The sequence below is a fragment of the Cucurbita maxima genome, unplaced genomic scaffold (genome assembly GCF_002738345.1).
Source record: "Cucurbita maxima cultivar Rimu unplaced genomic scaffold, Cmax_1.0 Cma_Scf00007, whole genome shotgun sequence".
NCBI lineage: Eukaryota > Viridiplantae > Streptophyta > Magnoliopsida > Cucurbitales > Cucurbitaceae > Cucurbita > Cucurbita maxima.
This window is the reverse complement of record NW_019272023.1, coordinates 1,101,573-1,124,839: the sequence shown is the minus strand read 5'-3', so window position 1 is coordinate 1,124,839 and position 23,267 is coordinate 1,101,573. Positions and strand designations below refer to the sequence as shown.

Below are 23,267 nucleotides of genomic sequence, written 5' to 3'. Positions count from 1 at the left end.
AAAAAAAAAAAAAAAACATAGTGAACTATTTATTTATTTATTTATTTATTTATTATTATTATTATTTATCCTCGGCACGAGCTGTTTGGTTGGACAGTTGCGATGTCTTGTCTCTTTTTTAATTTTTTTTTTATTTTTATTTGTGTTGGAATTATTGTTTTTGCTGTAAATTTAATTTAAATTTATATTATGCATAAAAATAAAAATAATAAAAAAGGTAAATATTGGGCTTTAAATATTGGAACTCAATTATTAGGTTATTGCCCACTTCCAAATTAAAATCTGTGTAGTAAATAGCAGACTGAGCTTTCAATGAAAAATTCAAAACTCTCACCTGAACACCAAATTGTAATTTTTTTTATTTATTTTCTCAATTAAAAAAAATTATTTAAAAATTTTATAATCTCACAATCCATGACTAAAATTGTAATAATGTATTTAAATTTGATGGTGACCTCCATAAATTTAAATTTAAAATATAGACGCTTAATTTTAAATGCAATAGTTTCTCCCACGAGTGGTAGTTATGAGAGTTTGTCCATTAAATTTGAATTAAATATTGTCCATAAAACACGACATAAATTTTTTAAATAAAATTTATTTTATTTTATATTCCATTTTCCTCTTTCAGTAAATTCAAATCGGCACCTTTTATAAAGCATCTTCGAAATTTCTATTTCTCAATAATTCAACCAAACCCAATTTAGAATTTTTTTATAAAAAGAAAATTAGATTTAAATAACACACTAATTACGACATTACCCAATTAAAAGAGTTAATGAGTTCAACACCTAATAAAGTGAAGCCTTCAACCCCTAATTAAGAAGATTTTAAATTAAATACCTACTCATATTATTATTATTTTATTTATTTAATATGAAAATAACATCATTTTTAATTTTATACTAAGAATGAAGATAAATTAAATCAACCATAAATATTGAGTGATAAATAAATAATTTATGTTTTTTTTTTTTTAAATATATGATATGGCCAAACCAGGATTCCAAATTCCTTCAAAGATTAATTAAGATACCAAATCCATCTGACTTTAGTCTTAAATTGGGTGATTAAGTATGATTAAGTCAAAGTTTAGGGTAAGAAAAAACTAAGCTAAGAAGGGTCCATTATAATAAATTAACTATAAAGTGTTATTACTTGAAAATAAAATCTATAAAATGGGTTTTGAATTTACTATAAAGTTTAAAAAATGATATTTCAACCCAAAAATGGGAAACCTATTAATTAATAGAAGTATTTACAAGGGGAGACATTATTAATTAATTATGATTATGAAATTAATCGCTGAATTGCTACTTTATATTGTACGACGTGGAAGCAAAAATCTTGGTAGGCTACGTGTCTCAATCTTACCCTTACAAATCTTGCATTTTCTTTGTGGGTCCCATGTATTAATTACCAAAATAAAAAAATAAAAAAAAAATCATCTATTCTATTAATTAGTTTATAAAAATTTAATGCAAATTAATAAAAATTTGAGATAAATTATTTGATCATGGAATTAATTCAATGAATTTAACCCGTCAGTTTCTATATTCCATTCTAATAGAAATTTAGTCATATATATATATATATCAAATATAAATTCACACGGTTGACATTATTATTAATTCAAGTTTGATTATTTAAAAACATGTTTCAAAGATTTTAAAATTATTTTTTAAACAACAAAAAAAAAAAAAAAAAAAAAAAAAAAATTTTTTAAAAAAAAAAAAAAAAAAAAAAAAAAAAAGAGTTCCAATTGTTTTGGAATTTAATATAAAGATATATATTTTAATATTTTTTAAATCCATAAGATTTTGGGTATGTTTAGAATCTATAGTTTTTATTTTTATTTTTTATAATAATTATTGTTTTTTTAATTTAAAAAATAGTTATTTCAAACTCACTATTTATCCATAAACCCCACGTTTCAATAACATTGGTGTTAAATGTTGGCATTAATAATTATGGTCCAAATAATAATTAGGTTAACTAAGACCCATGTCAGGATATATAATAGAGATTACTTAGCTTAATTAATTGAATTATGTCACTAACATAAACATATAGCTCTGCATTAATTATATAGTATGTCATACCTAATATACGTCTCAATCTCTCATATGTTAGAAGATTAAAATATGAGAGAGAAATTGGCAAATCTATTGGATAAGATCACGAGAAGATTTCAAATCTACGATTATTAGATAACGACCCCATCGAAATGTAGTTATTATTAGACGTGGCTTCGAAATTTTACATACCTCTAGATACAAATTTGAGATACTCTTTTAATAGATCTAACGATGCAAAATTGTTAATCACACCACATTGTAGCAACTTTCTCGAGTAATTTCGGTAACTTCACATGGTTTTCTGGAAAGATGAAAAGAATATATGCCTTATTTCAACACAATTAGGTAAGAATCTCAGAATTAAGGAAAGGAACATAGTGTCTCAATCCCACAAATGGTGAAGGTCACTACTATTAGGGATAACATACAAGAAGAAGCTGGAAGAGTATCTCAAATTTATATCATTAAAATGATTATTAGGGACATGCAAGTTTTTTGGAATAGAACATACGATAGTTATTAAAAGACATCCACATTATTGTTCGGGTCGTTCGGGTCGTTCGGGGGGACGCGGTAAGAGTTGTATTGAATAATTTTTCCCTTTTTTCTCTCTCCTCCTTTATGTGTCTCCAAGTTGGTGAAGACATAGGCAAGTTTGCGTATGAAATTTTGTGCCAGCTTCATGACAAGTACTAACATTTATGTCTCTACAGACATACATATATACATATATACATATATATATACATACACACATATATATATATATACATACGTATATATAGCTGTCTCTCTCTCTCTACAAAATAACACTTTTCAACTCTGCTGACTCTCACCCTGAGCTGTAGCCCTAAATTTTCAACTGCCCTAAGCTCTCTCTCTCTCTCTCACTATTTGTAGTTCATTTCCCACTCTTACTTCCATCTTTCCATATTCTTCACAAATCTCATCTCTTTGTCTTTGTTATCTGATCGGAAAAGGTCATCTCCGGTCACCGGGGAATATGGAATGGGCCACCGGAAGTTTCAGACCCTTTCTTTCTCGGCCACCGGAATCTTCCTTTGGGTTTCTCTATAACTATAATCTTGAACAATATCAGGGTAATATTTCCACTTCATTTTAGGGTTCTTCAGTTTTTTTTTTTTTTGCAACAAGATTCGATTTTTGTTGTTTTGATTTGTAAAAAAACATACCCAGATCATAAAAATCAAATCTTTGCAGTTATTTAGGGTTTTTGATGACCATTTTCAAAAAAAGTTGCTGTCTTTGAACTAAAACTGTCATTAAACACACAGAAAGTGGAAGATCGTGAACAATTTGTGTTTTTTGAAGCATTTCATGTTTTGAAAATTGATTATCTTGCAGATCCATGCAGAATAGAGGGAAGAATGAAGAATGGGACGATTATCTCTTAGATCGTCTAAGATTAAAACAAAATTAAAATTGAAAATTTGTAGATATAGAAAGTTTGGTTTCTAAGAGAATTTCTATAATTTTCTTTCTGTGTGTTGCTTCCATGAGCAGGCATCGATGTGAAGCATTCGGCCATGGCGGGGACGTCTGAGACCGTGCTCCAAGGGCTTGTTCCAGGGATGGATATGAACAGCTATGGAAATTTGGATAAGAAGAAGCGGCTGAGCAGTGAGCAGCTCGAGTCACTCGAACGTAGCTTCCAGGAGGAGATCAAGCTCGATCCCAATCGGAAGCAGAAGCTTTCGAAGGAGCTCGGTCTGCAGCCGCGCCAGATCGCCGTTTGGTTTCAGAACCGCCGTGCGAGGTGGAAGGCGAAGCAGCTCGAGCATCTCTACGATACTCTCAAACAAGAGTTCGATGCCATTTCTAGAGAGAAACACAAGCTTCAAGAGGAGGTAATCTTTCCTTTGTTTAAGTTAGGGTAAATTGTGACAAATCTTGTGAAGATCTCAATTGAGGCTTTCATTTGTGGATTAGGGTTTACTTAAAAACTTTTATTTAATTGTATCAATTTTAACCCTAAACGGAAACACGCTCGCAGGTAATAAAGCTGAGGAGTATGCTGAGAGAGCTTCAAGCTGCAAGGAACCAAGTATCGACGGTGTACACTGATTTGTCGGGCGAGGAGACGGTGGAAAGCACCTCCGTCGGAGCTGGCTGCTCGAGCAAGCCGAGAGCGGTGGCAACGGCGGCAGCAGCAGCAGCAGCAGCAGCAGCAAACCAGTACCCGACGCCACCGGAGCAGTGCAACTATGTGTTCAACACAGAGGAATACAACCCCATGTCTCCAACTTTCTGGGGCTCTCTGCCACCCACATATCATCCCCAGTAGGGTTGTTTGCTTTGGCTCTTGGGCTTCTCTTGTTATCAGTTTTAATGTCTCCCAACTTAGCCTTTCAAGAAAAAGTAAGATTGTGAAGTGAGAGTTTAAATTAGGGTTTAGAGAATAGTCTTTGAAAGTTGACAGTTTCTAATATGATTAGTATTTTATGGGGTCTTGGGGTCTGTTTGGAGAGTTCAGATCATACCACCTCAAATCTGGTTTTAATTTTATACACAAAAGGGGAGCAAATGGAGATATTGATGTATGATTTTGTTAAGAAAGAGTTGAGGTTATATGATCTGAACTTTCTGTGCTGATCTAACAAGATCCCACTTTAATAAATTGAATTCCTCTTTTATGTTCACTAATTCATGATTTGGGTTATATTACATTGATTATATTACAAGACATATATGTTCAATGGTTTTGTTTGTTATATATGTCTTCGTTAAGAAAGAATTCTTGAATTTGAATGTTGAGATATATGTCTTGTAATAGCCTAAATCTGCCGTCAGTAGATATTATCTACTTTGACTCGTTACATATCCCTGTCAGTCTCACGATTTTAAGATACCTCTACTAGGGAGAGGGTTCCACGTCCTTATAAGGAATGTTTCGTTCCACTGTTTACCCAATGTGGGATCTCACAATCCACCCCTTAGGGCCAACATCCTTGTTGATTCCACACCCTTATAAGAGTTCTCCTATCCACTCGATATAGGATCTTACATTTCACCTCTTGGGGGCCAGCAACCTCACTGACACACGGCCTAGTGTCTGACCTATTACGTATCGTCATTAACCTCACGGTTTTAAAATGCGTCTACTAAGGAGAGGTTTCCATCCAATATGAAATCTCACATCTCGCATGAAAGATATCGTTAAGAAATGCTTCGTTCCCTTATCCACTTGATGTGAGATCTCACATATCTAATAAGTATATATGGTTTAGGGTTTCCAATGCACAAGAGATTAACGATTCAGATTAGAAACCCAAACTCATGCTTGAATCATATCCAAAATATGACTTTCCATTGCTGTATCGACATCCTTACTCAAGTTGGTCTTTCATTCTCGTCGAACGTCTCGACGTTTAAAGGGTTAATTTGAAAATATAATCACATTACAACAAGTTAACATGACCATATGAGAAAATAATTGGAAGACTTTTCTCCAAATGAATAAACCCATTAGTTCAAATAAGCAGAAAAGTAGCAGAACCACACATTTATAGGCACTGCCCATTTACAATGGCCAAACAGTTCAACAAAATAAACCAACTTAAATCTGTCTTCAACCTCTCAAATATACCTGTCAAATCCAACTGTGGAACATTAAATTCGAGTGGTTCTAAATGTTTGACCTAATAAAACCAGATCCCCCAGGGGATGAATAATATGTAAATGCATTGGGCACAAGAGTGTTAAGATTAGAATGGAAGTCAGTCAGAGGAGACCAAAAATAAATGCATTTCTGGATTGCGAAGCTTTTCAAACACAATAAGTTTACCAATTAATACAGGCCACTTCTCATAACACGTAGAATACTCTAAAACTTGTAATTTAAAGGACAAAACAAAACAGAATAGGGCATCAACGCTTCCCCCCGCCACCACCGAGCTTTGGACCTTTGGATGCAGGTCCCTTCGCAACGTTACCCTTACCTGGCGCCTTCTGGGACTTGGCTAACACTTCCGCTTTCTTGGCCTTCTTTTCGTCCTTTGTTTTCTTGATTCTTTCCTTAATTTCCCTGTAATTCAATAAAAGAAAGGAACATGGGTTCAATGCAAGTTCATGTGTTTGATCCATAGTGTTTCTATTCTAGTTCAATCGTGTTATGCACCGCAGAGCAGCTTCTCTGGCAGCATCACGCACTTCTGGCTTTTCGGCTCTCTTCTTCTGGATGACTTCCAAAGTTGCACCAACAATGGACCTAGAGTACGGCTTCCTGGTGGTACGTCTCCTCTTCTTCACCGCCTCTTGAGCAATATCCTACCAATGTTAAAATAAGATAAAAATAAAAGATATTGTGTGGAAACCTCTCTCTCGCCACCCTAACAATCGCATTCTAAAAGCCTAAAACAGTGAGAGTAACAGCTCTAATAAACTATTTTAAAATCGTGAGGCTGACAATAATATGTAACGCGCAAAAAATGACTCACGCAGAATGATTTAAGAACAGGGTTAAGGGTTAACGGATGCTTTGTTCACATTTCTTCCTAAACTACCTAGTTTATTAATTGTTTTAAACACATCTACTAAGGAGAGTCTTTATACCCTAATTACGAACGTTTCGTTTCCCACTATATATTACCTTCTTATGCTGCTTCCTATACATGGCTGTCCAGGTAAGCTTCGAAGGCTTCAACCGGTTGTGGAAATACCTCTTGCATTTTGAGTTAGCAAAGAGAAACACCTGATAGATTGGCAGAGAAAAAAATGTCAAACAAACAGGGGAATACCCACCTCCAACACCATTCTAGAGGTTAATTTATCTGTTTCACCTGAGAATCAGCCCGGATAAATCTGATGCCCCTCCCTGGGTATATCTTGGAGCCACTGAAGCGACACAGCTCAGTCCTGAAAAGCCAATATGCCATGATACTACATCATCCAAGGCAGCCACTAGTTCATAAATAAATTACAACAATAAGCAATGGTTCCCGGAAGCGAAGAACTCTCCATCTAAATCGTCCGATTCTGACCAATTAACTTACTTAAGCCTTAACAGACATTCTCTATTGAACTTCACCTTTCGAATTTCTTTCAAGCGGAATGCTTCCTTAAAATGAACTTCGGTTTCTTAAATGGAAGATGATTATCAAGGACAAACGTATTCCTCACTCGGAAAACGGTAGAAGATTTCTCAAGCGTTAATGATGAACGTGCAAATGCGAAAACCTAACCAGAAAAACAGAGCATACGCGACCAAAATGACAATCAGATCAAACAAAAAATGAGAACGGAAGGTTTAAGACGAACTTGAGAACCATGGCCGCTGCGCGCTAAGCTTCCTCCCGGGTCGTTGATGAAACCCTATTAGACCAAAACCCCGCTCGATTTAATCGGTACCTTATATTGCAATTGTTGAAGAATCTCTTGGGCTTGGGCTTGGGCTTGGGGCTCATTTGAAAATTACACGTTGAAATTTCTACAAAAAATTATTTGAAAAATTGTGCTGTCCGTGATGTTTCTGCCCATAAATTGGGAGTTCCAAAAGCGAAAACTTAAAGCTTAAAGAGTCTAAAACAGAGAATTGAACCCACGAACAGATCATTCACATGGCAGCCATTTACACAATCTTTTTGTTTTTTTTTTTTTGTTTTTTTTTTATTACACAGTTCATCCATCGACCCACCATCCAAAATAAGCACAAAACTGTACGGTTCCAAAATATGAAAATTCATTATTCGAAAAAAAGAAAAAGTGCAGCAGAAACAGACGATCAACGATCAACGATCAACACAAGCTAGCGCATTTTTGATATCAGATTTCACATTTTTCCCTGACGATCCTTCGAACGGTCCTCGTCCATTCGACCAACGTCGTTGAAAGTCTGCCCCGCCATATCGTCCGCCTGCTTCAAAGTCGAGGCCAGCGACCCCGGCCTTGTCTCCTCCATCCCTACCACCACCGTGTCTCCCTTCCCGCCACTGCCTCTGCCAAGACAACATAAACAATTCAAAGATGTATCTTTCAAATAAACAGTAAAAAGGGTGTATTTGTTTTACCTATTACGCTCTAGAGTCACTTTTGCTTCTTCTCTGTCGCTCCCTCCTCCCTGCAGCCTCAGCTCCTCCATCTTCCTCCTCGCGGCATCCTCCGATTCGCACATCTTTTCCTGCCATTCCTATCGTTAGTGCAGGATTTTGAGGTGTAGTCCTGATATGAAAGAATTTGAAGTTACCTTGGTGGCTTCTTTAGTCTCGAAAGATTTCTCCTTCGCTTCCTCTTTCTTTCCAGATAAGTATTCCATGGCTCTCTTTGCAGCATCCGCCGCTGAATCTCTCAATTCCCCGAGTTTGCTTACTGTCGTATCCTTCCCTTCTTTCGCCTTCTCAGCCGTGTACTCCGATGTCTCTCTCGCTTTCTCCGCTGTATAGTCTCTGTATTCCCCTGCCTTCCTTGCCGCCGCATCCTTCGTCTCCTTCGCCTTCTCCTCCGTGTAATCCTTGTACTCTGCTGCCTTCTCCTTCGCTTCATTCGCCTTCTCCGCCGCGTAATCTTTGTACTCACCAGCCTTCCCCTTCGCCGATTCTGTCGCTTCCCTAGTCTTCTCCGCTGTGTAATCTTTGTATTCCCCTGCTTTTCTCGCTGCAGTGTCCTTCGTTTCCTTCGCCTTCTCCGCTGTGTAATCTTTGTATTCCCCTGCTTTTCTCGCCGCTGCATCCTTTGCTTCCCTCGCCTTCTCCGCTGCGTAATCCTTATACTCGCCGGCCTTTCCTTTGGAGGATTCTGTAGCCTCCGTCGTCTTCTCCGCTGTATAGTCTTTGTATTCCCCTGCTTTTCTTGCCGCCGCGTCCTTCGTCTCCCTCGCCTTATCCGCCGCATAATCCTTATATTCGCCTGTCTTGTCCCTTGTTTTCTCTCCATATTCACTCATTTTCCCTCTCGCCGACGCCATCGTATCGCCGGTGGCTTCCTTCGTCTCCCTCGCCTTCTCTGCCGCTGCACTTCCATATTCGTCCATTTTCCTCTTCGCCTCCTCCGTCGTCTCTCTTGCCTTCTCCGCCGACGCGTCCTTTACCTCCTGACCTCTCTCCTCCGCTTCCTGGCTCTTCCCAACCACCGCCTCCTTCGCGTGTTCATACGTGTCCTGCACCGCCTTCAGTACAGATCCGATCACGCCGGACCTCTGCTGCTGATCATGTGCCGCCCCCCGGTCCGTCTCCACGACCTCCACCGTGGCTTTTTTCTCGGTTCCAGGCGCCGCTGCATGCTGCTCTTCGTCTCTGTTAATGTCTCTGAGATCGGAAGCAGCAAGCCTCGCCGCTACCTCTGCTCTCTCCTTCTTCATTTCCTGAGACGCCATTGAGATCTTCACCGGAATTTTCTCCAAATGTGATTTTAACTTTATCGCGTTCCTCTTGTGGATGCTTGTTGATAATTTTTTGAGTTGCTGTTCGGCGGTCGCCGCTGGACTTATATAAACACCGATGGAGAACTATGTGATTCCATCTCTGTAGAACCGACACGTCGTTTCTTAGTGCTTAAGGGGAGGCCACGTGTACGTCGGATACTAAACGACACGTAGTCGAGCTACTTATGTCCCCTGGCCGATGACACGTCCCGTTTTATGGCGGAGGTCGGTGGTTTGATGTTTTGCGCTGATTAACCTCCACGTGTCACGATGCAACCACGTGTCAAGCTGGGTGAGTGAAAAAGCATTATATATATTTTCGATTAGATAAATAGGAATATATAATGTCTACAATGACATGCTTTAGTATTTAAAATAATGAAGGATCAGTTCAAATCGGTAACGATGACCGACATTTTAAAGTTTTGAGTTCTTCAAAATGTTGGGACAGATGAACACTTCGATGAAATAAGCGCTAATGTGACAATGTGGTTGTTGCAATAAGCCGAGAGAGTAGTGTTACAATCTACGATACGAATGTACTTCGAAGAAGTTATTAAAAATGTTTACGAGTTTAAGGGGAGGAGAATGTTACAACTTACTCTCTTCTTGGCTGTGACTTTACGTGCAAATAAACAAAGGTCGTAAACATGAAAGTGACATCAAATCGGTCACGTGAGAGTCGAGACAAGATGAGTACTATGATGTAAGTACGGAGGATAAAAGAAAAAGATAGATAAGAGTGTTAGAGATAGGCTCAAAGAAGAGTCAAAACCTCGGGCCTTGAAAGTCAGAATTTTTGTATGAGTTTTGGCATGTGGCTCTAGAGTTAAGTCCATCAGTATGAAATATGAATGCTTGTCAATCGAACATTCAACAGACGCTCCACAAAGCCATATGACCGCTCACAAAAATCGTGAGATCTCACGTCAGTTAGAGAAAGAAACGAAATATTTTTTATACGAGTGTAGAAACTGACAGCAATATGTAACGATCCAAGCGAATAATATCTGCTAATAATGAGTTTAGGTTGTTACAAATGTTATCAGAATCTGACATTATGTGGTGTGCTAGCAACGATGTTGACCCCCAAGAGGATGGATCGTGAGATCCCATGTTGGTTGGAGAAGGGAACAAAACATTCCTTAGAAAGGAGTGAAACCCTCTCCATAGTAGACACGTTTTAAAATCATGAGACTGACAACGATATGTAACGAGTCAAAACAGACAATATCTACTAGCGGTGAGTTTCAACTGTTATTAATGATATCATAGTCTGACATCTAACTATGTGCTAGCGATGCTATATTTCGATTCATCCTCTTTTTCCAAGGATTTCATAATTGGACATTGAACCCATTTCATATGATGGGAGTTGCGGGTGTATTGGGCGCTGCTCTGCTATGCGCTATTCATGGTGCTACCGTAGAAAATACCTTATTTGAAGATGGTGATGGTGCAAATACATTCCGTGCTTTTAACCCAACTCAAGCTGAAGAAACTTATTCAATGGTCACTGCTAACCGCTTTTGGTCCCAAATCTTTGGGGTTGCTTTTTCCAATAAACGTTGGTTACATTTCTTTATGTTATTTGTACCAGTAACTGGTTTATGGATGTTATTTGTACCAATAAACGTTGGAGTAGTTGGTCTGGCCCTGAACCTACGTGCCTATGACTTCGTTTCTCAGGAAATCCGTGCAGCGGAAGATCCTGAATTTGAGACTTTCTATACCAAAAATATTCTCTTAAACGAAGGTATTCGTGCTTGGATGGCAGCTCAAGATCAGCCTCATGAAAACCTTATATTCCCTGAGGAGGTTCTACCCCGTTGGACGTGTTTTAAAATCATTGTAACACAATAATTCCTCAACACATAAGTGGCTATGCCAAAGTTAATATTACAAGAATGTTCATCCATAGACACCAAAGTTGATTCAGCTCAAAGAATTCCCTAGTCCTTAAAAGATAGTTTCAAAGCCAAGGAATCGTTGAAAAAGCAAAGGACAATCCGGTTTAACAGATTGGTAAAGAATCTTTTACACCATTTTCATAAGAAAACTTCACAATTCTCCCAATTCTTCATTCATTTTCGTACCAAAAATCCAGTGGAGACGAGGAGACGAGGTGCGGGCGTTCGAATCGGTCAAAAAAGGAAGGACTTTTATGTAAGAAGAGGATTATCAGATGGCAAATACATCTTCAAAAACTGGTCAGTTGGGGGCAGTGGTATTAAAAATTGGCATTCCTCTAGCTTTTTCTGCAGCAGGTGGCATATGCGCCATAATGATGGAAAAACTCATGGAAAATAGGCAGTTTAGCAGCCATAATTGTTCTTCATGTTCAATTGCTTTAGAGGATGAGGAAATTTCAGAAACAGAGGAACAAAAACCCAATGTTGAGAAGAAGGTAATTCAAAGCTTAAAAGGCAGAGTTGAAGAGATTGAAGAAAAAGAAGGGGAAATAGAGAGGCAGTTCATTATGTACCAAAATTTAAAAGAGAGGGAAGCTTTGCTGGAGGAGCTGAAGAACAGTTGGGATTTGGATATGGGTCATATCAGCTTCTTGGAAAGGGAGGTTTTGTTGATGGCAGAAGAAATCAAGAGGTTTGAGGGTTTGGTGTCAGAATATTTGGGAGTTGCAGAGCAGGTGGAAGGTCAAAGAACAGAGAACAGGTTGCTTGTGAGAGAAGTAAAGAAGATTAAGAAGAGATTGAAGGAACAATCAAAGATGGTAAGAGAGAATAATTTGGAGATTGAAGATTGTAAAACAAAACTTGAAATGGAAACGAAGAAAAGGATGTTAGAGAAGCTGGGGAATGAAGTAAGAGAGTTGAATATGCAAATGGCTGAATTAAAGGTTTCATCTTTCTTCTTTTCTGCACTCAATTTTGCTTTTATCTCATAACAAGTTGAGGAATTCAGGTTTGTTGTTTTGCAGATCAAAGAAGAAAAAGCAGTAACAAGTGAGAATTTCGAGAAGCTTTCAAATGAAGTGAATCAGTTGAAAGATGCAATTGAGATGTTAAGAAAGCAAGAACAGCAAGAACAGCAAGAACAGCAAGAACAGCAAGAACAGCAAGAACAGCAAGAACAGCAAGCACAAGGCCAGAAAGAAAATCCAAATCACAAAGCTCTGGATCAAAAGGAATCGTCGTCTGATAAAACTAACTCCACGAGGACAAAGCTTCTTCATAGAATAATCTGTATTGGGGGGAAATGAAAAGTGGAAATACTTCATAACATTCTCCAAATCCTTATCCATGTGTACTTTTAAAATTTGTACTTTTAAAATGTTTAAAACTAAAAAAAAATAAAAATAATTAAAATCATGTGTTTATAAAAGAAAAATGTGGGGTTTTTTTTTCTTAATTTGTAATTTTGAAAGTAACCGTCATCAAAAAAACATTTCAACACAAGTCAAAAAAACTACCCCATTTCAGATAATATAAATAAATAAAAAAAACCATTAAATAACAGAAACATAGGCTTGAAAATTAGAAAAACACCATTCAACAAATCTAGTTTCGAAATAAGCATCCATTCTGATCCTGGCAAAAGAAAAGGGTACTAATGGACTACTAAAGGTTAGTAGTTTTCTAAACAAGGGAAGATTAAAATGTTGCTCAAAATAAAATGGCAAAAAAACTACTACCAAATCTGTAAAGAACTCTCTTCCATTCAAGTAGTCAATCGGCCACCAGCCAGCCGATGTTCGGTATCAAAAATTCAAAAATTTTATTCTCCGGTAAAGAATTCACTGAGAAAGTGAATTAAAGTTGGAGCAGTTTTGGTTCCCTTTTAGCTGCGCTGACTGCAAGCTCAGCCGGTATGGAAATCGAGCGAGTCTTGGTTGGACAGCTTACTCTTTGAGATCTTAAGCACCTGCACTGCTTCTTCAACCTTGGCAACTAGAGATTCAGGTGACTCTAACAGAAGCAGTAATTCCGAGTTGTTCATCTCCAGAAGCATCCCAGTAATCTTCGCAGCCGGCTGCAAGTGTCATTAGTTTAGAATGTGTCTTTAATCATTCAAAATCTATTTAATGTTCGGTTTTACCCTTTAAACCTGATTTGCCTACAATCAAAATTGATTTGAAAGGATCAAAAACATATTTCGGAGTGATTTTGAACATGAAGAAAATGATTTAGTCATTTCAAGATCACTCCTAGACATGCTATTAAGTATCGTGGTCGATCAGTTACCTTGCATTTTTGGACAAGGGGGTAGAGATGCTCCCCAAGGATCTGTTTTTGTTGGTCTGGGGGAGAGGAAGAAAGGATCCAGCAGAATTAAAAGCAGCAGCTGAGACTCCAGAAGTTTTGTTTCTTTCACATGGGCGACACCATATGATAACTACATTTTTGGATGGTTTATGACTGACTCAAACTTTTTCCAAATCAGTGCTCAAGTCCAAGACACCTCCAATTACATTACGTTGGACAAGAAAATTGAAAATCTATTCCACAGAAACCATTCATAGAAAGTCTATTCCACTCCGAATTCAGATGAATGGAACAAGCAAGAGGCACGAGAAAGTAAGTGAATAATTTGTAGAAAGACTAGAATAGCTTACCTGCAGATTGCCGGATGATTTATCAGTAACTCCTGGTTGATGGGCATCTTGTGAATTGTGCATATAAAAGACAGATTGGACACCATTTTGATGAGAAAGCATTGGTCCATTTATTTTGCCTCTGTTTTGCCTCGGTTGCCTCGAAGCATTCGGAATCTGTGGAATAAAAGTTAAGATGCAAAGAAAGATTGCTTTCACAAGTTAACAAAGTTTAACTCTTAATAATAATTCCCTTTTTTCTGAAAAGAAAAAAAAAATGCAGAAATAATACTTTGTAATTATTTTATAAGATCACATATTATACAAAAACTGCTGGGCAGCAGAAGACATCCAGGTTTAATCCAAGAAAAGTTGCAACTTACAAGAGGTACAGGTGTAGGTTGAAAAGCAGGTCTTGCAGGAGATGTAAAAGCATTAGGTCTCCACGCAGGGCTCATTCCTAAAGGCTGAAACGTCAATCCTGAACGAGATGGTACTTGTGGGACAACACCTGGTGCTGGGTATCCACCCGGAAAAAGTGTTGACTGCCCTAGCATCGCTGCCATCCGTTGTGCAAACTGAAGCCTCAGTTGCATTTGTCTATCCTCTTTTCTTTGTGCTATAGCCAAATAGAGTGGCTTCCCGTGGAACATATATCCTATGAGTATACGTTATCCAGTGTCCAAAGAAAGGTAATTAGTAGAGACTTGACCAATAGAACTTAAGAAATGATAGCTTTACTCAAGAACAAGAAAAGGATGCCAATTTCAAAGAAAGGCAATCCAGTGTTTTTGCAATCCAATAATTTGTTTCATTATTCTAAGTGGTTATTCTATTTTTGGTAATGAAAAACTTGTTATTCTTAACTCTTGTGTTCAAGAGTTCATTCTATTTTTGGTAATGAAAAACTTGTTATTCTTAACTCTTGTGTTCAAGAGTTCCTATATAATTTAAGTGACACAATAAAAGCTTTTTCTATTCTTATATTAACTGATTTATGTATAGGATTCCATTCGCCCCATGGTTAGGAATTAATGATTGGTTTTGTCTACAAAGATTTTGGATTTTCTCATAACGATCCAATTATATCCGGTCTTGTTTCCACTTTTCCGGTCATTCTGGACACAATTTTCAAATATTGGATCTTCCGTTATTTAAATCGTGTATCTCCGTCACTTGTAGTGATTTATCATTCAATGAATGTCAACATTCTTTCTTAAACTCTACTTAACTCAACCCAATTTTCAGTTTCAGTAGGGAAGAACGAAAACTTCCTTCAAAACTTCAAACAAATCAGAAACATCACGTCAAAGCACCCGTGAAACAAATTTAAGATAATTTATGTATTGATAGTTCAATGCACTCATGTAAAAATTACCTTGCAAACTGTTCACGGCTCTTTTAGCTTCGTCAGGATTAGAGAAGCAGACAAATCCAAACCCTTTGTTTATTCCCTTGTCATCTCGCATAAGTTTTGATGAAGTGATGGTCCCACAAGGACTGAAAAGCACCCTTAGTTCTTCATCAGTAACACCATCATCAATGTTCTTCACATACACATTTGAGCCCTACATAATAGTTCATATTGTTTATTGGGAGAAAGAGACTATAATTACACCAACAATGAAAAAGGACGAGTTTTGAATGGTACCTTATATTTTAAGACCTGCTCTTTACATTTCTCTTCGTCACGTCGACGTAATACTTCCTCACGCTCTGTCTTCTTCTGTGCCCGTGCAATGTAGATACGCTTAGAACCTGGTAAAGAAAGAACATAGTGAGATAAAAAAAAAACACATCATATAAAACCAAAAAATCTAGTTAAAGACAAAGGGGACAAAGATGCATCTGTACCCAGTTGCGATCCATTAAGTGCTTCTAATGCCTGTTTCGCATCATCAGAGTTCACAAAGTTTATAAAACCAAAACCTCTTGACATTCCATTCTCATCCCTTGAAATAATCATGCTGGAAATTTTTCCAAACTCAGAAAACTTTTCCTGCAAATGCTCTTCCCCGATTTCTGAGTCAAGATTTTTCACATACAAATTGGTGTATTTAAAATCAGGATTGGCCAAGACTCGTTCACTCTTACAGATAAACTTTCCGACATATCTGTAACACATGTATGGTGAGTGTAAATTAATTATACATACAAATAATAAGCATTGCACAGTTACTTCAAATTATGAATGCTCATGTATATTTCATCACATCAGGCGATCATTGCATGGCTGATGATAAGAAGTGCTGTATTTACATCTGCTTATCCCCAATGGTAAAACCATTCAGTGACTCTATGGCAGTTTTTGCGGAATCCTCAGACTCAAATTGAACAAAGCCGTATCCTTTGCTCTTCCCATCATCGGATGTGACTACTTTGCTGGACAGAACATTTCCAAATTTCTTAAATAGCTCTTGAAGTCCTAAACCATTGATTGAATCGCTCAAGTTCTGCAATGGTTAGTCAAGTTAACCAGAAAAAGAACAAAAGACCATATTAAAATGTAAGTTTCATGAATAACCCGATGTTGATTCTATAAGCCAATTATTCTCTCTGTAGAAACAGCATAAACCTTAACAAACACGTTTCCAATTCCACTTTTTCTTGCACCATGATCGCGGTGTGACCACATGACTCGAATCGCTCTTCCATTGAGCATTCTGTGATTCATTGCCTCCATCGCGTTGGTTGCTGTTTTAAATTATATAGACATAATAAGGCAGTCACAAAATCATAAGCTCCAATGTATGTTTAGTTTCAAATATTATGCAAGAACCAATGATAGAAAGCAGCATTTCCAAATAAGCAACAAATGGTGGATAAAGCATTCTGAAATAACCAAATCTATTCAAAAAACAGAAAAGAAATTTGGTGTAAGCAGATAAATAAATAAAGGGGGGAAACACAGAAGCCTTAACCGACTGCTAATCAACCTATTGAATTAAATAATTGCAATTCAATCAACTTCATTATTATTTATGAAATCTCAAGATCAAGAATATAACAGTGATCAGCAGACATTTTTTTCTGCCATAAATTAAATGACAAAAAGAAAGTTCATCGGAATCTCAACGAATCCAAAGACTCGAATATAATGTTATATATCGATCGTCATTTCATTTCTCAACGCAAGAAAGAAAAAGGAAGGCAAAAATCCAACGCAAGAAAGATACAAACGCCTTTAATCGCCCGATTGAAAAAGAACAAAAACAAAATCAAAGCACACAAGAATCAGACCAGAAATTATGACAGAATAAAAAATGAATACCGTCTTGCGGAGACATGAAATTGACGTAGCCATAAGAGAGAGAGCGTCCAGTGGCGGAATCTCTACAGATACGAACAGAGGCGAGGCTCTTGAATCCAGAGAAAGAATCAAAGAGCTGACCATCAGTGACATCAGGATGAAGGTCGCCAACATAGAGCGAAGCCGGAGAGGCATGAACCGCCGTCTGAGAAACCGCCGCCATTACAAAAGGAAATCGCGAACTCCTGGAACAGGTAGAGATTCAAACCACAAAAACAGACCATCATCATCAAATCATCAAAAAATAATAACAGAAAAACCACAAGAACCCAAACCTGAAGTCTGGTAATCACTTCCTTCTTTGGAATAATGCCGGTGACAGTTACAGGAATCTCTGGTTAACGATGGAATAAATGCAGAGAGTGAAAGAGAACAAAAAGGATCGTTTATACAACGAGTTTAGAGAGAGAAGAGTACGATTTTAGAGAGTGAGGATTCTGCATGGATCCAGCGAACGCTTCAAAGCCAATTATTTATTTATTTATTTATTTTATTTTTTAGCTGTCATGTGGTTGAAGAATCCCCGTTCCAAAAGGCTACAAAGTCAAAGATAAAACTGAATTAATTATTATTATTATTTTAATTAATGAGTGAAGTCTTTTTACCCTTCCCTCGTTCACGGGGAAAATTAAGCAAATTTTGTTATTTGTATTTAATTTAATTTAATTTAATTTTTTTAATTGAAGAACCTTTTTTAACGCTTTTTTTTCTGGACTAAGGTTAAAGGTATTAATATTTACAAATTTTAATTATAAATTTTTTTAAAGAAATTATAAATTTATTAAACTCAAATCTATAATTTTCTATTAAATAGAAAAGTAAATTTAATCGATCCATAGCACATAATTTACAATTACTGACATTTCTCAAAAATATGGGCCCGATGACAGGCCCAAATGAAGAAGTGGGCCAGAATATTCATCTTTCAAGCTGTGAATCAACTTTTTGGGTCCATCGCATCTCCAATGGTCTAAGAACAATAGAACTACACTGCCACCGCCAATCATAGTCATACTAGACTGGAGAGGGCAAACAATTGGTGTAAAGAATGGGGATTTTAAGAAGTGAGAACTACAGATTTAAAGTCGAAGAAGCTGGAAATGGATGAACAAACTAAGACTCACTAACACTGCTAATGCTTCCATAGTTGATGATTGGAGGAGTTTATCTCGAGTCGAACTGCTCACGCTAAACTGTCCTGCATTCTCGAACCTGTTCTTCTCAGATGTGACTGATACGTTAACAGCTTGGGAACCTGGAAATGACTGATACATTTAAAGTTGTTCCATGGGATTGTACAGATTTATACACACGGCCTTGTATGTTCTCAACTTACAATCATAATTTGCCCACCCAATTCTCTGGCGCGCCAAGTCATATACAAATATCTTGTCTTTCATAACTATATCTGCAAAGACGAAGGCACAAAAAATGAGGTTCAAGGATAAAGTGTTAGGAATTACGACCCTCTACAATGGTATGATATTGTTCACTTTGAGTATAAGCTCTCATAGCTTTGTTTTTGGTTTTTCCAAAAGATCTCATACCAATAAAGATGTATTCCTTATTTATAAACCCATGATCATCCCCTTAGTTAGCCAATGTGGGATTCCCTTCCCAACAATCTTCAATCTTCAACGTACACATTGATTCATGGAGTCGTGTGATACAGTGTGGTAATAAACTGTTGAATCCTACATATGATAGCTGGTGCAAATTGACTTTTACAAAAAGAAGTTGGAGCATTTCATTACAAAGATTTGGCAGATATTCGCATTCAAAAAGAAGTCCAAGTTCAGGGACTAACCTCCTAAAATCGTTACTCCTTCCTGAACTTTCTGAAAACCAATACACCATAATGCAGCACCATCCTGCAAGGATAGAACGATATCGAATATTCCCACATGGTTGGTATACATGGAAAGAATGAATCTAAAACAACTTACATAAAAGCCAAGATGCATAAGATATTGTTCAGGTTTTAACACCATAGATGCACTGCCCGCGAAGTTTAAGCTAACCAGAGGAAATATCTCGCCTACACTGGACATAGAAGAGAATTTTGCCCCATTCAGTTATTGGGTAAGTTGAAGATCAAACTGCACCCCTTTTTTAAAGAGTTGAAAGTAGAGACAGACCTGGTGGATACTAGATAACACTGGTTGCCCTTTGAAATAGTAGGAGTCACAGATTGGGAAACAGCAGCAGTTATCTAAACATGTCAAAAGAAAAACACATATTGAGTAGTGGCATGTATATATTAATAAGAATTTAGGTTGGTTAACATTGGCCCTTGTCATTTCAAAAGTTCCATTTGACCTTCAACCTTTAAAATGGTGTAAAAACATACTTACAGCGTTGACAAATGGAGTATAAGCTTCTTCAACAAGGTAAGCCAATGTTGTCCCAGAGTCTACAATAGTTCCTCGATTGTTTGATGTTGCAAACACAGATGGATCAATTGACAGTGTCTGACCATTGACAGCAATGCTTTGCAGGTATAAGTTATAGTGAGGCCTGATGATATTTCAAAATAGAGTTAAACGTTCAACAGAAGTAGTACATTTGTCTATTAATAGAAGCACAAATGTGAAATAAAAACCTGAAATCAGGTGAACCACGCAGTTGGATGCCAACACAAATTCATTACTTGGAAAAAAAATGTCATAGAAACTGATAAAATGTTTAAATTTTCTTCTCCATAGATTCAAAGCTAGGGAATGAGCTCTCAATTATGCAAGAAAGAGATTGGAAGAGAGCTTCCAAAACAAAACAACTATTACAGAACAATCATTTGTGAGAAAGGAAATTCTATTATTAGCTTACTAATTCCAAGAGGTTTGCAGCAATGAAATACGTAAGAAGCACATTCAAACTGGCAGTTTTGGCTTAAATAAATTAATTCCATAAATAGAAATTAGTTGCAACTTTTTTACTTCTGGTTTTTCAGTAGTAAACTCTCAATATTTTAGGCTTCTGAGATACCAAAAACTTTCTGAATATAATTTGAATGTGCCACTAAAATTGACAGATTATTCTCTAATATGGACGTACTGAGAGGGCACAAGTGGGCTATACACAATGCCTGGCTCCAAAACCTCACCAAGAACCAATATACCGCCACCATTTCCTTCTCCTTTTAAACAATGGGAAAATACTTTAGGGGTTATCCCTCGAGCTGACAACTGTGATATCACAGACAAATCCCCAGGGCCGAATCCAAAAATGCCATCAATTGCATGGTCTGATTTAGTCAAGTCTCCTGACTGATAGGTGCTACAACTGCATTCATAGATTCATAAGATGCTTTCAGCATTTCCAGAAAAATGTAAGAGTAGAATGCATATTTGTTGAATTGAGCGAGGAGGAAATATATTTAGACCATAACAGAGGACATATTATATTTGGTATCAAAACATAAGTGTGGTATGATGAGACAAACATTAACCTTATATTCTTCTTGATGTGCATAAACTTGGAAAACAACAGTCAAAGTTGTTTGAAAGTGTAACAGCCCAAGCCCACCGCTAGCAAATATTATCCTTTTTGGGCTTTCCCTTCCGAGCTTCTCCTCAAAGTTTTTAAAACGCGTCTACTAGAGAGGGGTTTCCACACCCTTACAAGGAATGCTTTGTTCCCCTCTCCAGCCGATGTGGGCTCACAATCCACTCTCCTTGAGGGTCCAACATCCTCGCAGGCACACCACCCAGTGTCTGGCTCTTATACCATTTGTAATAGCCCAAGCCCACCGCTAGCAGATATTATCCTCTTCAGGCTTTCACTTCTGGGCTTCCCCTCAAGTTTTTTAAAACGCGTCTACTAGGGAGGAGAGGTTTCCACACCTTTTCAAGGAATGATTTGTTCCCCTCTCCAACCGATTTGGGATCTCTCAGAAAATCAACCCAAACAGAAATCTTTTATATGGTAAAATAGTTATTTCATCCGCATAGAGTCCAATTGAATACCATATGTTAGGAAATTCAAAAAGTAATTTACCCAACTCACCCAAAAACAACAGTAGCTGAAGAGTTAACAATCATAGAAGGTCCCATAACCATGTCGAAGTACATGGACTCAGATACATAATAACCTGATGTTCCACTTCCATCACCATACTGAAAGGTGTAACTGCATTGTTTACTCTGAGATAGACACTGCGTTGCAGTTGTTTGGAATGCAGAATTGCATATTGGGTCAGAACAGGAGATGAGTGAAGAACTTGATGAGATGGAAGCATCAAAGAAATTTAGTTGAATCTGCACAGGGTAAACTAAAATAAGGACTCTAGCATGGAGGCCATAGGGCAATTTGACACTAGCAAGCGAGGAGGTGAAAAGAAAGACCCTTACTCCAAGTCCACTTGATGTGGGGCATCCATTGCAGGAATTGCAGTTTACCCACAAAATATCACTTCCAGTGTCGATCTGCACCGTAAATTCCCTCGGGGGAGTGCCCAATTTGACTTTCGTAAAGTAAAGCCTGAACATGCCATTAACAACGAATAACAAGTTTACTCCACAATAAAGTTCAGAGAGTTAGTCCAATCAAATCAAAACAGAAACATCCATGGAATTTTGAAGGCAAGAAGACCCCCCCTCAAATAGAACCAACAGCTATATTTGCTTTGTAACTTATGGCATGAGTAAAGTAGCATCCACAAGAAATATTTAAATAAAGAAGAACAAGAAAAAACCAAGAAACAATTGAAGTAGCATTTATTATTACTTCCCTATTAGAACAACAAGAGAAAATGAAAATGGGAATATAAAGCATTTTTCCAGTTTTAAGTCAAAACTATATCAATTCGATCATCCTTCTTCGCCTTCTCTGGTCTGTTTTCATACCTCTCTATCTCTCTCTCTCTCTCTCTGCACCTGAACAACCTACCAGCCGCTAAACAGAGTATCACGTGGACGAAAATATCACGAAACACAGAATCGATTATAATCCAAGAAAATCATGAGTCCTATAGTAGATAATTTACGAACACATCCAACGACTAAAAATAACAAAATAATTTACAGATGAAGAGCAAACAATACCCGATGAGCAATGGATCGGAAGAACCTTCGACAGAGAAGTCGACGACACCTTGCAACATTCTGGCATGCCTTAGTCGGTCCCGAGCTCTAAGGGTTTCGAGTTGGACAGTGCGAGAAGAAGGGAAGGCCCTCTGCAGAGAGAGAAGTGGGACGGGGAAGCCGCAGTAAACCACCGCCGCCGGCAGAACAACGGCAGCTAAGGCCAAGATCGAGGAAGAGAAGGCCCGCATTTCGGTGGAATTTTGAAGGTTTTGAGTTGTGAAATGGGAAGATTTATGAGCAAAGTTGGGTTTATGGGATTGTTCCTGCACATTGCAGTGAAATAGAAAGAGAGATGAAGAGTAAGCAAGAAAATTTTTTATTTTGGATTAACTAATAATAATAAATTCGGTTTATAAAGCTCAAGCTTAATCCCGCCATGGATCTGCTCCAGCATATACAGGCCAAGGCAATCGTACGTGGGTGTGAATAGTCGAAAATAGCCCTTTTATCCATTTACGCTTTAAATCTCGTTTTGGCTGTTTGTTGTTCATTTTTTAACTTTCAAACGGTCAAATTTGTATTTTCCCCCCCCAAAAAAGAAAAGTTGTCAAATTTGGCCCAAACTTTTATAATATTTCTATCTTTGTCCATGAACATAAATTATTAAAATATCAATGTTGGTCCTTCTAACTTTTAAATTAATTATATTATAGCCCTTGCGTTTATTTTTTATTTTTGCAATTTTTCAATATGCGTAAATTATTAATACTAATATTACTTCTGGATTTGTTTCCTTTCTTTTTATATTTGTTAGGTACAAAATGAGTCAAATAAGAAAGATTTTAGTTTTTTTTTTCACCTATTTAAACATAAACCTTCCATAAAAATAATAATAATAATAATAAATCATCTATCTCTAAATATTATT

The 23,267-nt window shown here is 37.2% G+C and overlaps 6 protein-coding genes across 9 annotated transcripts; 2 read left to right on the top strand and 4 right to left on the bottom strand.

Moving 5' to 3' along the window:
- The first annotated feature begins 2,974 nt into the window (after positions 1-2,974).
- On the top strand, positions 2,975-4,742 carry LOC111481737 (homeobox-leucine zipper protein ATHB-22-like). 2 transcript variants are annotated; one of them, XM_023127316.1, is made up of 4 exons: positions 2,975-3,178; positions 3,603-3,946; positions 4,093-4,421; positions 4,459-4,742. In XM_023127316.1, the coding sequence occupies exons 1-3, from the start codon at positions 3,082-3,084 to the stop codon at positions 4,381-4,383; spliced, it is 732 nt and encodes a 243-aa protein (XP_022983084.1). In that variant the 5' UTR covers positions 2,975-3,081; the 3' UTR covers positions 4,384-4,421; positions 4,459-4,742. The 2 variants fall into 2 exon arrangements, with proteins under 2 accessions (XP_022983084.1, XP_022983085.1); XM_023127317.1 differs by having other exon boundaries at positions 4,093-4,422; positions 4,463-4,742.
- Positions 4,743-5,815: 1,073 nt separating this feature from the next.
- LOC111481766 (60S ribosomal protein L24-like) lies at positions 5,816-7,432 on the bottom strand. 2 transcript variants are annotated; one of them, XM_023127356.1, is made up of 5 exons: positions 7,356-7,432; positions 6,878-6,953; positions 6,688-6,789; positions 6,217-6,365; positions 5,816-6,123 (listed from the first exon to the last, which is right to left on the bottom strand). In XM_023127356.1, the coding sequence occupies exons 1-5, from the start codon at positions 7,364-7,366 to the stop codon at positions 5,967-5,969; spliced, it is 495 nt and encodes a 164-aa protein (XP_022983124.1). In that variant the 5' UTR covers positions 7,367-7,432; the 3' UTR covers positions 5,816-5,966. The 2 variants fall into 2 exon arrangements, with proteins under 2 accessions (XP_022983124.1, XP_022983123.1); XM_023127355.1 differs by lacking the exon at positions 7,356-7,432 and having other exon boundaries at positions 6,878-6,988.
- A 237-nt stretch (positions 7,433-7,669) lies between these two features.
- Positions 7,670-9,496, bottom strand: LOC111481635 (embryonic protein DC-8). The gene is made up of 3 exons (XM_023127173.1): positions 8,281-9,496; positions 8,105-8,214; positions 7,670-8,032 (listed from the first exon to the last, which is right to left on the bottom strand). The coding sequence occupies exons 1-3, from the start codon at positions 9,403-9,405 to the stop codon at positions 7,867-7,869; spliced, it is 1,401 nt and encodes a 466-aa protein (XP_022982941.1). The 5' UTR covers positions 9,406-9,496; the 3' UTR covers positions 7,670-7,866.
- A 2,027-nt stretch (positions 9,497-11,523) lies between these two features.
- Positions 11,524-12,729, top strand: LOC111481699 (golgin subfamily A member 6-like protein 22). The gene is made up of 2 exons (XM_023127262.1): positions 11,524-12,310; positions 12,392-12,729. The coding sequence occupies exons 1-2, from the start codon at positions 11,639-11,641 to the stop codon at positions 12,671-12,673; spliced, it is 954 nt and encodes a 317-aa protein (XP_022983030.1). The 5' UTR covers positions 11,524-11,638; the 3' UTR covers positions 12,674-12,729.
- A 168-nt stretch (positions 12,730-12,897) lies between these two features.
- Positions 12,898-17,744, bottom strand: LOC111481806 (polyadenylate-binding protein 7-like). The gene is given in 13 exon segments (XM_023127405.1): positions 12,898-13,283; positions 13,285-13,443; positions 13,656-13,732; positions 13,735-13,833; positions 14,014-14,182; positions 14,389-14,663; positions 15,384-15,573; positions 15,657-15,763; positions 15,860-16,119; positions 16,265-16,458; positions 16,581-16,699; positions 17,277-17,500; positions 17,591-17,744. Coding segments are annotated over 12 exon segments (1,911 nt in total). The 5' UTR covers positions 17,479-17,500; positions 17,591-17,744; the 3' UTR covers positions 12,898-13,223.
- Positions 17,745-18,134: 390 nt separating this feature from the next.
- LOC111481625 (aspartic proteinase-like protein 2) lies at positions 18,135-22,740 on the bottom strand. Of its 2 annotated transcripts, XM_023127157.1 has the most exons (10): positions 22,358-22,738; positions 21,665-21,794; positions 21,321-21,571; positions 20,370-20,597; positions 19,670-19,832; positions 19,454-19,527; positions 19,262-19,358; positions 19,123-19,186; positions 18,652-18,723; positions 18,135-18,570 (listed from the first exon to the last, which is right to left on the bottom strand). In XM_023127157.1, exons 1-10 carry the CDS (start codon positions 22,585-22,587, stop codon positions 18,395-18,397), a joined length of 1,485 nt encoding a protein of 494 aa, XP_022982925.1. In that variant the 5' UTR covers positions 22,588-22,738; the 3' UTR covers positions 18,135-18,394. The 2 variants fall into 2 exon arrangements, with proteins under 2 accessions (XP_022982925.1, XP_022982926.1); XM_023127158.1 differs by lacking the exons at positions 18,135-18,570; positions 18,652-18,723 and adding an exon at positions 18,841-19,009 and having other exon boundaries at positions 22,358-22,740.
- Between the last annotated feature and the right edge of the window lie 527 nt (positions 22,741-23,267).